Source organism: Pteropus alecto, unplaced genomic scaffold, assembly GCF_000325575.1.
Source record: "Pteropus alecto unplaced genomic scaffold, ASM32557v1 scaffold155, whole genome shotgun sequence".
In the NCBI taxonomy this organism is placed as follows: Eukaryota; Metazoa; Chordata; class Mammalia; order Chiroptera; family Pteropodidae; genus Pteropus; species Pteropus alecto.
Genome location: NW_006438113.1, coordinates 11962548 through 11976827, shown reverse-complemented (window position 1 = coordinate 11976827; position 14280 = coordinate 11962548). Strand labels below are relative to the sequence as shown.

The 14280-nt window shown below is 48.5% G+C and overlaps 1 protein-coding gene across 1 annotated transcript; it reads left to right on the top strand.

Moving 5' to 3' along the window:
• Positions 1 to 7907: 7907 nt before the first annotated feature.
• DDIT4 (DNA damage inducible transcript 4) lies at positions 7908 to 10081 on the top strand. The gene is made up of 3 exons (XM_006915534.3): positions 7908 to 8046; positions 8171 to 8429; positions 8704 to 10081. Exons 2-3 carry the CDS (start codon positions 8231 to 8233, stop codon positions 9195 to 9197), a joined length of 693 nt encoding a protein of 230 aa, XP_006915596.1. The 5' UTR covers positions 7908 to 8046; positions 8171 to 8230; the 3' UTR covers positions 9198 to 10081.
• The last annotated feature ends 4199 nt before the right edge of the window (positions 10082 to 14280 follow it).

The window sequence follows — 14280 nt, the reverse complement described above, 5'->3', positions numbered from 1 at the left end:
TGCAGGGGGAGGAAGAACCTGATCAGATAAAACAAGGGCCAACCCAGGAGAGAAAGTTTTTTGTCAACAACTCCTAAGGTACACACTATCTCTTCTACACCGCCACTCTCCAACATGCACTGCCCCTCTTGCCAGCCACACAGTCCCCTGTGGCTCACAACTAAGAATGTCAGTGGCTTAGACTCAAGGAAATGAGCCTAGAGCCAGAGTCATGGCTCCAGACTGCTGACTGGCTGTGTGACCTTAGACAAGTCACTGGACTTATCTGAACCTCAGTTTTCTTACCTGTAAAATGACATTGATGAGGCCTGAACTGTCTACACTACACAAATATCAGTCGTTATTTTTATTGACAGAGTCATGAAAATACTAAAGGATATGGAAGTGTTTTTAAAAACTATGAAGAGCTCTAAGAAAGGTCAAAAATCTTTGTGAGAGGGTGGCAAATCTGCCAGGTGGAACTAATAGTTCCCATCTCCTGCCAGCCAAGGATTTCTAGAAAAAGGCCAGGATGCAGACCCCAAACAGCTGTCTTTTGCATAAACCTGGGTTTCCCAAGCCTTTGGCTACTAAGGGCACTGGAGATTTAAAAAAAAAAAAAAATGAACGCGGTTAGAGACTTGGCAGAGGGGCAAGGAAATGGTTGCACGCCTGAGAGAAGAAAGTTCCTAGGAACTGAGTGAGGCCTAACTGCCAGGAGAATGAGAGATCCTGGGTACCTCATAAGGCTCCCAGCCCTCCAGCTCAGTTCCTTATCAATAAAGTGTAGAGGGGTATGGGGGAGCGTAGGTGGGGGCGCTCTCTCAGGGCCTGCTGGCCCTAACATTCAAAGATTTTAGGTTTCATTCCACTGATTGAAGAATCCTGAGAAGTCAAAGGGCTAACTCCTCTCTCTGTTGAGCACTCAAATCCAGCCCTACTCACCACTGCTCATCGGGGTACCCAAAAGCTAGACAGCCCTCTTGTCTTTCTTCTCTGGGGGGGAAAAAAAAAAATCTCATTTTGCTGTCCAAGCAGGCAGTGAGTCTGGGTTCATAACGTCCCCACTGTAGCAGCTCCTGATCATTTTTGTCATTCCCTTTCCCCAACCCATCCCCAGCTTAATGAACAAAACCCATCCTGACCCTGCCTCCCCCTTTGATATATGGCCATTGAAACCCTCAAAGGCAAGAACAGTGAAAGGGCTGGAACTGGAATGTTTGTTTCTACCTCCTCTGGCAGGCCTCCTCCAGATGGTCGACCCCCTTACAGGCCAGGCCTGGGATTTTTAACACAGTAGCTCCATGGAACTTGTCATGATTTCTCCTTCCTTCCCTATGATCCTTGTAGAAGTACAAGGGCCTTTGAGATTTTCTAGTTCTAAGTTTTCAAAACTGGGGTTTAAAAACCCCAACACTACATGAAGCCACAGGATAATCATAGTGTATCTTGTTTGTTTATTAAAAGGGTTTAAAATTTTTTAAATTAAAAACTTAATTTAACCTAATTTATTAAATAATTTAACTAGTAATTTAAAAGTTTGCCACTAAAATGTAAAAATAGAATGCAAGATTGCATTATTTGTTATAAAAATACTGAACTTCAAAGACATGTTATGTTTCCTAGAAGTTCCTTCAGGCCACAGCCCAGAACCCTGTTCATCCTTAGTGGCCAAACAGCCTGAATTCAGGTCAGCTGACTTCTGTCCCCTCATAGAACCTGGGCTTGCCTCAGAGCCATTTAGCTTAGGCTTCAGATACTCACTGAAGAGGGGTGTTGCCTTGCCCTCCCTCCACTTTTCTGTCCCCTCTCCCCCCATCGAAAGGGTTGAGAAGCTAGGGATCCTAGGAAGCTGATTGAGAGCTGGTCCTGGAGCGGATGGGATTTCTTCCTGAGAGGCAGTGGTTAGGTTAGTGAGAAAAGACATGGTACCCCAGAGTCTGTCCTTAGTGATGCATGACAGGGCAAATTCCCCCTAGTGGTGAGGAGCCCAAGCCCCGCACCAACAGAGAAAGAGTTCTTGACTGAGCGCAGGAAAGAATTCAAAAAACAACAGAGGTTGAGTCAAAAAGAAAGTTTATTAGAGAAGGGGTAATGCTCCATAGACAGTGTGGTCTCCTCAGAGACAAAGAGCGAGAGGGCTGAGAGGGACAGAGAAAAAGACAGTGAGAGAGAGCCCCAGTGGGAATTAGGCTTATGTATTATTTTTAGTTTCCATGAATTACAATTTAAAGATTTTGTTTACCTATTTTCCTTTGATGATATGGGCATACAGTGTGAAAGGTAAGAGTAGTAGTGTTAAAGTTCTGCTGGCAATTCCTAGCCTTTGATCCATAGGTTCCCCATGGTTTTAGCATAGGGAATGAAGATTGTGTTTGTGAAGGACTCGACTTAAAGACTCTGTTTTCCTTCAAGGTATGGGTAAATGGTTTGTTAGTAATCCCAGCAGAAATCTTCCTTTGTTCTGCAGGTTTCCTCATGGTCTGGTCTAGGGCTGATCAGCACATTGCAGTCTTTGAATGCAGCTTGATTTAACATTTAGTTCTCTTGCTCCCTCCCTACATTGTCAGGACAATGCACTTGACCTCTCTGGCTGTGTGTGAAACAAGATGAGGAGCAATAGAAGTCTAGTAGACCTCTGTGCCTTTCACCACGGTTGGTTGGGGTTAACGGAGGTCTGTCAGGATCTTAAGGCTACCCTTCTAGCTCTCGAAACCCCCATTCTTTTTCATGGTGGTTTATCAAGCCATCCCTTTGTGGGGTTCTCACTGCCCTTGTCCTGTCCCCAGAGGAAATAACTTCTTGTGAAACCTCCGAGCCCAGCAGAGCCTGCTGGCTGTGAGTTCACCATTATCACACATGGGCCTAAGTCCTTACAGCTGCAGGCCATCTCGCCAGCTCCTAAACTCATCCCTAACCCACAGCGAAGCCTTTTAATAGGCTGGGGAGCCAACCCAGCATTCCTTCTAAGACTTACCTTTCTTTCAGCGAGGTCAGAAGACATCCCAACTAAAGAAAAGCTTCAGAACAGCCTAGGGAGCTTTTGTACAATAAGGCCCCATTCAGACCTACCAAATTAGAATGGGAGTTAGGGAGATAGGAATCTATGGTATACAAGCGCCTCAGGTTTCCAATTATCAATCCAGCTCGATAATTGGAAAGCCATTGGTTGATGGATGGATCATGCTGGGCCTCAATTTCCTTATCTGTATAATGGCACTATATTCATTCCTCAGGGTGTAAGTAGATATAATACATTTCAAAAGCTTCTTTGAATGGCTGCACAATACAATGTATTATTAGAATTTCCATTTCAAAAAGTAGCTTCATTTGCAAAAAGACTCCCCACTGAGTTTTAAATTCTTCCTCCTTCGACTAGCACAATGAAAATCATAGATGAAGCCCTGGGCTGTCAACAGCTTTCGTAGCCCTCCAAGTAAACCAGGTGCACTTATAACCTTGCTATTTTACCAAGTTATTTTTCAACTAAAAAAGCAACAGAAATCCTGGGAACACTTTTGCTGGCTTCATTGTCCCACCTCCTACTACCACTCCACCCTCCCCCCACCACGCTGACCCACTGGTGGCTCCTGCCACCTCCACTCCACAGCCCAAGAAGTTTCCAGTAAGCTGCAGAGACGTCCCAAGCATGAGCCGTGCAGGCAAGCTGGCTAGCCTTCAGGGGTTCCCATCCTAAATTCCGGGTTTCCTAGAATCACACTCCCACCCTAAGATCTGGTTAAACTCCTCAAACTCGACTGGGGCGACTTGCCAGACTGAGGCCCTGGGAACTGGTGCGCAGGACAGAAAACGCCTGAACAGGGAGGGGCAGGTGGCCAGGCGTGAGTGCTCATTGACTTTAAATTGCAGGCTGCAGCAGGTCCCACGGGAATGGAGCAGAGCCTGAGAAGAGGCAGCATCTGCATGGTCAGGACTCTGGCCAGAGACTAGGTTGGCCTGGTTATCAACTCCAAGAACCCCGGTCACCTGGGACATGGCACTAACCCACTCCTGCCCGGAGTTCATTCATTCTCCCCACCAGGGTTGTCTTGATACAGATTCCATGTTGTACCTTGTGTCTATGTGAGCAATGCTCCCTGGAGCACAATTCCCCAGAGACATGTAAATGCGCAGACTCTAGTGGGAATGATGCCCTCTAGAGTTGTGGAAAGGGGCAGCCTTACTCCTTCCAACAAAGGAATATAATCTTCAAAAGTATTTTGAGGAGAGTGACTGCTTGTTGGGTTTGGGGTTCTCCTTTGGGATGACAAAGATGTTTTAGAATTAGAGGTGGTTAGTTGTACAACATTGTGAATATACTTAAGTGCCATTGAACTGTTCACTTTTAAATGGTTAGTTTTATATGTGAATTTCATCTCAATAAAAGAAATCTGTAAAGTATTATGAGGCATTTGAAGGTAAAATACTAATTGCTTTAAAAGATTCCCCACAACAAATCAGCCATCAGCATATCACCTCTCTCCCAAGCTTCTTGGAGTTGCTGACAATATTTCAACTAGAAGAATAAGGTTACCTTAGAACAGCAGTTCCCAACATTTCTGGCACCAGGGACCAGTACTCCTATGAGAATCTAATGCTCAATGATCTGGGGTGGAGCTGGGGCAGTGATGCTAGCGCTGGGGAGCGCCTGCAAACACAGATGAAGCTTTGCTCACTTGTCGGCTGCTCATGTCCTGCTGTGTAGCCAGGCACCTAACAGGCCACTGGACTGGTATTGGTCTTTAGCCCGGGGATTGGGAAGCCCTGCCTTAGAAGCCCCACTCCCAGACCTGAGCTGAGGAGGAAGGGAAATATTCAGATATATTCAAGGTTCTTGGCAGCACTTGGAAGAAAGGGGATATAGAAAGGTAGCATCAAGGTCTTCTGAAGGTCCACCTAGATGCTAAGAATCCAAAAGTAGGTCTTCAACTGTGAGAAAATCCACTTTCTTGCTTTATCTAGCCATCCATTTATCCATTCACTCATTTATTCACCCAAGAAATATTTACTGAGCTTCTACTATGAGCTGGCATGGGAAGTTAAGAAGAATAGACCACCACCTTCAGGAAGCTCATAGTCCGGTGGGAAGATGAAAGTGAAAACAATTATTAATAGAGATATGTACAGGTGTAAGGGTGACCTGGGGCGGGGGGCACCTGAGGGATGGAAGGTTGAGGTAGGGGCACTGGGGAAAGCTTTCCTGGAAGAAAGAATGCTGGAGCTGTGTCTCCAAGGCTGCTGGTGGGAACATGTCCAGGTAAGCCTGACCTGCAGCCAGCCTAGGCCCAAGGGGAGAAGGACGGGAAGAGAAGCATACCAAATGCAAGGTTTATAGGATCTTTGACGGCTCTGAAAAGGCCAGGCTTAGAGGCCAGGAGATGGAGCTACCACCTCCCAGGAGTGGCACATTTCGGGGGTTTCCCCCACCCCATCTGCTTCAATGTAGGGCAGGGTGTGTGAGTTGGTAACAAAGTCTTTCCATCTCCAGCAAGGTGGAAGGGATCCTACCCTTAAACTCACAGGATGAACCAAGACCCGTGGCCCTGGTTCCTTGGAGGGACTAACAGTTAATTCCCCAGGTCCAACAATTCTCCTAGCAGACAATGATATGGGGCTTTGCCCATCCTTCACAGGGGTGAAGAGTGACACTGGGGAAGCCATTTGGAGCTCTCTCCCACTCCTCCTTGCCAGGCCTCAGCCAGGCCTCCTTGCAGGCGATTTTTTACCCTGTACCTTACTCTCTTCTACTCTGGGAAAATGCTCCAGGGTGAAGACTGCCCACCCTTTGTTCAACACTTTTTAAAAACACAATGAGAGAACAACATTAATAGATTTCTTTTGAAAAGAAACAAAATTACTTAGTGCCCATTATCACAGTCCTTCCCATTTGGGAAAAGCTGTTTAACAGAATGTGACAGTGAATGAAAAAGGTGCTTATAGCACACTGCTTCCATGATGGTGTTTATTGAACAAATGAATGATTGCTAGTAAACTGACCTTACCAAACTAGCTCTAGATTCTTTTGCTTATTAAGATCCATTTTAAAAAATTTTTTTAGTGTTCCAATTTTCTAAAATATATATATATTTTTTTCCTGAGAGAGACAGAGAGGAGAAAAAGAAAATACCCTAAGTATCTCCTGCTGTCTCAGGTGTCCCCAGCCCAGTCAGCCTGGTGAGAGGAGTGAATGGTCCTCTGATGGAGTAATTCTCTGATATTCTCTTTTGGGTGACAGTAAGATACATCCACACAGGTCACTCCCAACTCTCTTCTTTCCCCTTTAGTACAGAGTGCTCTCAAAAGGATGTCATCTACTCCCAGCCCTCCAAGCTCTTCACCTAAATGCTGGGACCTGGTGTCTTTAAGGCTTCCAGCAAGTGACAGGATAGAAAAACACTCGTGTTCAGGACTTGAAAGCCCCAGAAGATAAATGACTATTCTATTCTGCTGCAGTCTTTGAAGATATCTTCTAATCTGAGTCCCTTACTTTATATTTTATCCATAAATTTGTCCCCAGAGGTGGTTTCCTATCTTGGAAATGGGGGTGGGGTGCAGGGCTTGAATTCCGGTCCTCTCCAATTCTGGGTCTAGATTTGCCCGGGTGGCCCAAGGGACAGCCCTTTTAAAATGGGGATGGGGGTGGGGATGGCAGTGGCTCGACCTCTCCAGCAATAGTCATTAGTCACTGCGCAATCTTGCCGGGAGGCGAGGCCCACCTGTCGGATCTGGTTAGGTTCCCGCCCGCCCCGGGGCGTAAGCATCTGATGTAAGTTTGGGTCCCTATTCCATCAGGATCCCAGTGTTCCAGACTGATGAACTTTTTAAGAAATAAAGGTCGACACCGTCTGAACCTCCTCCCATCCTCGGCAATCACTATGTTTCCGAGTACCGCCGTCAGGCCAGATTTCCTGTGGCCCCGCCTGAATGACGAAACAGGGGATAGCAATTGCACTCCCGGGCTTTTCCAGAGATCTAGGTCCTCGGTCCTGATGCAACTCTCTGGGTCTTTTACACAAAGCACTTTAGCAGGAGGGGCGCTAGGACCCGGCGGAAGCCCGGGGGCTCTCGGCCGCAGCGAGCTGGGGAGTCACCAGCGCACCGCGGACATCTATTGGGATGGTGGGTGGGTCAGTGTGTCTATTTGATATGGGTCCCTGTTCTCAGCCCCAGGACCAGGCGCTGGGAACCCGAGCCCATCAACACTCTAATAACCACCCTCCCCAATCCCTCTCCTTGGGAGCAGTTGGGAGATAGGAGCGGACACGATTTGGGGGCCAGGAGCATATGGGGGGCACGGACTCCTTCATTAACCTATCCCCTCAGGCTGTAGTGTATCAGGCGGGTGGACAGGTGGGCTGCTCGGTGTCCAGAGCTGCCCAGTCTTTGGACTCCAAATCTATATCTGGATCCTTCAGGGATACGTGCGCGAGGGCCGGCCGGGTTAACGTCTGCTCCCCGCGCCTCCTCACAGTCATCCACTGTGCGCCCAGCTGTGCCCTTAGCTCACAGGCTCCTAGGTGCTGGGGGCAACCGCTTTAAACTCCTGCCCGACGCTTCCTCAAGTTCCCCGGCCTCTACTACCTCGCGGACATGGGCTACCCCCTCCCCCAGCAACACGACCCTATAATAAACAAGCCTTCCTTGATCCTCCCCTGCCGCAAGCGCCCTCGGGGACTTTGGCAGCTGCAGCTGCCGCGGATCCCTTCCAGAAAGGGGGCGTGGCCACGGCTTGGGGTTCGGCAGGGAGCGTTCTGGGGCTCAACGGGGGCGGGTCCAGGCCGCTGTCACCGGGCAGGAGAGAACGTTGCGAACGTGCGCCTGGAGCCTATTGGCCGAGGTGGGCCACACTCCCGGGTCTGGATTGGGCTGCAGCGCAAAAGGGGCGTGGCTCCTCCGAGCTAGTCCTTATAGGTCTCGCCGCGCTGGTGCTAGGGACCGCAGCAAGACAAGGGGGGAGGTGCGGGTCGGTAGAAGAGACAAGTCTGGGCAGCGCTCGGGAGTTGGCACCAGTTCGCGCACCCATTCAAGCGGCACTTCTCCTAGCAGTTCTCGCTGACGCGCTAGCTGGTGAGTGTCTCTTCCCTGTGTGTTAATCCCTGCGCCGGGAGGCCTCAGCCGTGAGGGTCCTAGCGTTCGCAGTCTGGTCCAACCCACAGACTGACGCCAGGTCCGTGCCCTTCTTGTCTTGCAGCGTCTTCTGCTTTCCCGCACCCTGAGCTCATCTGCAGACGTCCTGGTGTCGGTCCTCACCATGCCTAGCCTTTGGGATCGCTTCTCGTCGTCGTCCTCTTCGTCCTCGTCCTTGTCCCGAACTCCCACCCCAGATCAGCCACCGCGCTCAGCCTGGAGGTCGGCGGCCAGAGAAGAGGGCCTCGGCCGCTGCGCGAGCCTGGAGAGCTCGGACTGCGAGTCCCTGGACAGCAGCAACAGTGGCTTTGGGCCGGAGGAAGGTAAGCTGTGGGCGGGGGCAGGACGCGACTCGGGCCGGGGAGGTGAGAGGAAAGCCGCGCTGTAAGGAGTCAAAACCAGCTTGGCTTCCTATCCCGTCAGAACCCAGATTGCGGAGGGGTAGAGGAGCCGGGGGCGGAGGGGGAATTGTAGGGTACGAGCCTGAGACAGAAACTGAGGCACGGAGTGGGAAATGAGTGCTGGTTTCTTTGCGAAACAGCATCTCCCTCTTTCAGAGCTGCTCTTACATCCTTCCCCGTGTGCTCTTCCTCCTAGACGCAGCATACTTGGATGGGGTGTCCCTGCCCGACTTCGAGCTGCTCAGCGACCCTGAGGACGAGCACCTGTGTGCCAACCTCATGCAGCTGCTACAAGATAGCCTGGCCCAGGCGCGGCTGGGCTCGCGGCGCCCGGCGCGCCTGTTGATGCCCAGCCAGCTGGTGAGCCAGGTGGGCAAAGAACTACTGCGCCTGTCCTACACTGAGCCATGCGGCCTGCGGGGGGCGCTGCTTGACGTCTGCGTAGAACAGGGCAAGAGCTGCCACAGCGTAGGCCAGCTGGCCCTCGACCCCAGCCTGGTGCCCACTTTCCAGCTGACCCTCGTGCTGCGCCTGGACTCACGCCTCTGGCCCAAGATCCAGGGGCTGTTTAGCTCCGCCAACTCTCCTTTCGTCCCTGGCTTCAGCCAGTCCCTGACGCTGAGCACTGGCTTCCGAGTCATCAAAAAGAAGCTGTACAGCTCCGAGCAGCTGCTCATTGAGGAGTGTTGAACTTGGGCCTGGGGGGAGGGGCTGACACTGCCCCCGCAGCAGAGACAACTTTGGGGTGGACATTGGCAGGTAGGAGCTAAGGGACTGATGCCTGTCCTTATAATACTGACAATAGCCACCTGAGGGGAAGAAGGTTGAGGTGGAAAGTGTTTTCTGGGAAGTTCACTGAGGTGTGTGCAGGTGGCTTCCTGTTGGGGGCACACGCTTGTCTCTCAGTACTGTAGCATGAAACAAAGGTTTAGGGGCCAACCAGGCTTTCTGGCTGGATGTGTATGTAGCATGTTCTTTATTATTTTTATTGTTACTGACAGTTAAGACAACAGTGGTCTGACAGCCAGGAGAGCAGCTGGGCTGCACTGGCCTCTGCAAGCTGTGTGTGCTCATGGTAGCCGGCCCTGGTGGGGGGTGGGGGTGGGGGTCATGGAGGTGTTTTGTGTGTATTTCATGGTCTGAAGGGGCCAAATGTGTTTGTACTTTTTTTTGGCATCTTTTGTGTTTTTTGTTTTTTTGTTTTTTGTTTTGTTTTATTTTTGATTGGAGCTTCACTACTGACCTGTTCTAGGCAGCTATCTTACAGACTCATGAATGTAAGAGTAGGAAGGGGTAGGTGTTGGGATCACTTTGGAGGATCTTTGACACTTGAAGAAAATACACCTGGGAGCTGCGTTTGGCCCATCCCCCCCACTGTACTGAAGAGTTTATCTGTGAGGGGTAGGGCTGATGGGGTGGGGGCTGGAACCCCTCACCCAGAGGAGTGCCATCTGGGTCTTCCATCTAGAACTGTTTACATGAAGATACTCTGTTCATGAATACACTTGATGTTCAAGTATTAAGACCTATGCAATATTTTTTACTTTTCTAATAAAAAATGTTTGTTAAAAACGGTTGAGTCTCATTAGTGCCGTGAAATAAAAGGGAGTGAGATGGGTGCTGGTAAAAGGTGAGTTTCATCAGATTCAGGTCAACCTGTGTGTTTATCCCTTTCCGATGCTCCCTGTCAGCTTGGTAATGGAGGTATGTAGATTGTGTGCCATCTGTGCCATGAAGTCTGGCTCCCTTAGCTCTGTGCTGGTTGAGGCTACCAAGGGAAAGTGCTAGAAAGCCTTGGAAGGTAAGGAGTGTGTCGGATCTCCCACAGAACCAGTCTCAGTAGGGAGAGCTCGCTCACCTGGCTGCCCTGGGTTTGGAGGCTTAGGCACAAGGGCCCCCTAAGCCCAAGGTCCTTACAGGCACTGGAAGGACCGCAAGAGGCACTCTTCTGTGAAAATTACAAATTTTCTGTAATTTTCTGCAGTCATGAAAATTACAAATTTCATCTGTGGATATAAAAAGACTAGAGAGCAGGATCACCAAGAAATGGATTTTGAAAAGGATTACTTCTCAAGCCTCTCACTAGACAAGGAACCTAGGGCTCAGGAGAACGACCAACTGCTGGGAGGTATGGTCTAAGCAGGTGGCAGAATGTATAACATGGACGCATGTACGTGGAGATGAAGGAGTGAGGGCTTAGAAAGCAAAGGAATTGCAGGTGTGTCTTCATGAATACCCTGGGTGACCTGGACTCATTGCACTCTTTGGGCCCCAATTCCCTTATCAGCAGAATTGTGGTAGGGTTAAACGAAGGCCAAGGCCCTTCCCACTTTTCTCTCCCTGTGATTCTCTATTCTGGCCTTTGGAGAATTCTCTCCCTTGTTTCTCTTCCTGGTCTCAGATAGGCCTTGTTTGCCCTGCTATAAAACAGTAGTTCTTCCAGTTGAGTGTGCAGTCAAATCTCTTGGGCCCCCTGGGCACTGGTGCATTCTGACAGTGCATCTGGAGCAGGGCCCCAGGAGTCTGCATTTTCATCAGATTCTGACACAAGGTCTTGAACTTTGGGATGGTTTAAAAGACTCACATCTCTTTGGTAGAACCGAGTGACTTGTTCCCTACAATGAGTGAACTTAAGTTAGAACTAGATTTGAAAATGGTTATAGCAAATGAGAAGATGTCCAGAGCAGTTTTAGGAGAGCCCTCACATTTTCTGAGCACATCCTCCTAATAGCCATCCTGTGAGAGGTGGATCAGGCAAGGGTTTATAATGTTTTACAGATTAGTAAACAGAAGCTCAGGCCCTTGAATGACCATCTTCTGACTATGGCTGACCTTGTCCACTCAGCCCCTCAGGCTGGGAGCTGGGAGTGAAGCCAGCTCAACATTTGAGTGGTGTCTGAGGGGCACTTTCCCAGGAATTGAGATCAGCGCCAATGGTCATGGCTATGCTTTCCTGTCCCCAAGAGAGGAGCGAGGAAAACAACTGTGTATAGCTCCAGAACAGAGTCTTGTTGGTATTTGGAGATTGGATGGCACATTAAGTATTAACCCCACTTCCGGACCAGAAGGCAGCAAGCACATTCAGCTTCTTTTCTTAGATGGTCAGACTGTGGCTAGAGGAAAGCTTGGGTTCCCAAAAAAGCTCAACTGAGACACCCTCTCCTGAAGCCAGGTGGGCTTTCTTCATTCTCACGGAGCTTGAAGATCCCCACAAGCAGAATCGAAGGGCCCCTAGGTGGGAGCTCTTAGGCTTCCTAAGATGCGGCAGGGAGCTTTGCCTCAGACATTGGGCTCTTAAGGAGAACACGAGGCCGGCTCCTTCGTTGCAAAGGCTGAAACCCAACTTTGGAAAATGCTTTCAGAAAACGTTTCATTTGGCCTATAAAATTTGTACTGATTACCTCCCTTAGTATAGAATTCCCTCCCCTTATTTCTATTTTCCACCTCATCAGGATACTGCTCTAGAACCTGAAGTAGTTCCCTATTTTCAGATTCCACTGCCTGCCTCTCAAAACTTTTGGTATTGGGCTCTATTCACCCTACCCAGGCTGACTGCCCACCGCTCCCTACCACTTCACTACTTCTTTTGGTACAGGTCAGTGTGGCCTGCCCCCTTCTCTAATCCTGCAGAATGAACTCTGCTCATTCCATTGCCCTCTACCAGGGATGTCCTGCCTGCGAAGCCTGCCCTTTCTTTAAGGCCCAGAGTAAGTTCTAGCCCATTTATGACTCTCCTCTGCCTCCCCTTAACTCACCATCCACAACTGCAGTTTTCTGATCTCATTGTATGCACTTGTTTTGTATCTACTCAGTTCTGTGGGACACCCCTGGGTTCCCCTCAGGCCTGGCTGTCTGACTCTTGATCATCTGCCTCTCCTTGGCTCAGACAACACAGATTCTCCCACCAGCCTCAGACTCTCAGGCTAAGAAGAGAGGAGGACAGGGTAGGAACACTTCATTGTTTTATTATGCCTGCTGCCTAGTGTAGAGGAACATATAGGCTGAGGTCCTAGAAGGGAGGTAGGGTCCTTGTGATTAAGGCCATTATGCAGTAGAGATAGTGAAATCTGGGTTCGAATCCTGGCTCAGACATTTCTTAGCCGATGACCTTGAGCAAATCGCTTTCAGTTTCCTCATCTGTAAAACGAGGACAATAGTGAGGAAGCCAGTGGCTGGGCAAGAGATGGGGGGCTTGAGCTGTGGGGGAGCTGGCTGCAGATCAAGTGCCCTGCACACTAGGGACCACCTTTGACTTCTTTCCCCTCTGGTCCTGCTTTCCTCTAACATCTTTTCAGAAGTCGCCGTCTTAATAGCAGTCATGTCATCATCTAACCTCAGTAAATGCTTGTAAAAATATATTATTTGGGGTCAATATGCTCAGACAGCTTCACTCCTAAGCTGTATTCTTCTAAGCCTGGAACGTATCAGCACCCTATATAAGGTTCCTTTAATTCTACCTCATGGTTCAGAAGGAAATTCAAAGGCCCAGAGTGGTTTAGTGGGTGCGGCTGCAGTGCTAGGATGGTACGTGTGGCCTAATACCTCCCAGGCCTTCCACTCAACCCCCTGAGCTTTGTTACCTTGTGCCCAGGTCAGCCACATCCTGCTCTTGCTGCCAGAGGTGGCCAAGTGCTGGTGGGGCAGCCCAGCAGAAGGCTGAGGAAACATGAAGCACAGAATCCAGGCTCAATTAATAGATTATTATAGTACTCCGTAATTATTCTGAAATGGGGGCTCTTTATGAAGGAATCACAAATTAGAAAACAGTCCATTAAACCCAGACATGTCCATGCAGAGGCTCAGCTGAGGAGTCTCCATCTCAATCCCAATAAGCAGCAGCATGGCAACATCTGTGGCCACATGGTACTGATGTCTGAAGGCAGACACTCATGGACTGGTTACTGTATTCATCCATTCAACCTATATATAATTAAATGGGTCCATGGGGCTGTAGAGAAAGCCAGAGTAAGTGGGAACCCTTAAGAAGACAATTCCTTCTCTTTTTCTCTCTCCCTCTCTCACATTTATAAGCAAAATTGTGGAGCATAACGAGAGGAGAAAATGGGCACACACCCAATCTTTCCTATCCCTAACTTTCCAGGAAAAAATATCTAAAACTATAGAAAGATTAAAAGTATATAAGATAAAAGTAATTAAACTGTATACTTATAATTGGCAAATTTTATTGAAGAGCTAAACTATGAAACTCTTAGAAGAAAATATAAGAGTAAATCTTCATGATCTTGGCTTAGGCAATGATTTCTTAGATATGACACCAAAAGAACAAGTGATAAATGGGAAGATCAACAAGTTGGACTTTATAAAAATTAAAAATATTTGTGCTTCAAAGGATACAACCAAGAGAGTAAAAAGGCAACCCACAGACTGGGAGAAAGTATTCTGCGTAATGCATATTGATAAATGATTTGCATCTAGAATGTGTAAAGAACTCATAACTCAATTTAAAAAATGAGCAAAGGATCTGAACGGATATTTCTCCAAAGATGATGTACAAATGACCTATAAGCCATCTTTATGGAAAGATGTTTAACATTATTGGTCATTAGGGAAATGTAAATCAACTTTCAATAGGATACCATTTCAAACCACCAGAAGGCCTATAATCAAAGAGAGAAATAATATCAAATGTTGGCAAGGATGCAGAGAAACTAGAACCCTCCTACGTTGCTAGAGGGATTGTAAAATGGTACAGCCACTTTGGAAAAACAGTTTGGCAGTTCCTCGTAATGGTAAACATAGAGTTAGTTACCAT

What these genes read in the sequence shown, in the direction of transcription:
- DDIT4 (XM_006915534.3), top strand. Translation starts at nt 8,231, where the DNA reads ATGCCTAGCCTTTGGGATCGCTTCTCGTCGTCGTCCTCTTCGTCCTCG. An exon ending in TGGCTTTGGGCCGGAGGAAG is followed by an intron (nt 8,430 to 8,703) that starts GTAAGCTGTGGG and finishes TCTTCCTCCTAG; the next exon opens with ACGCAGCATACTTGGATGGG.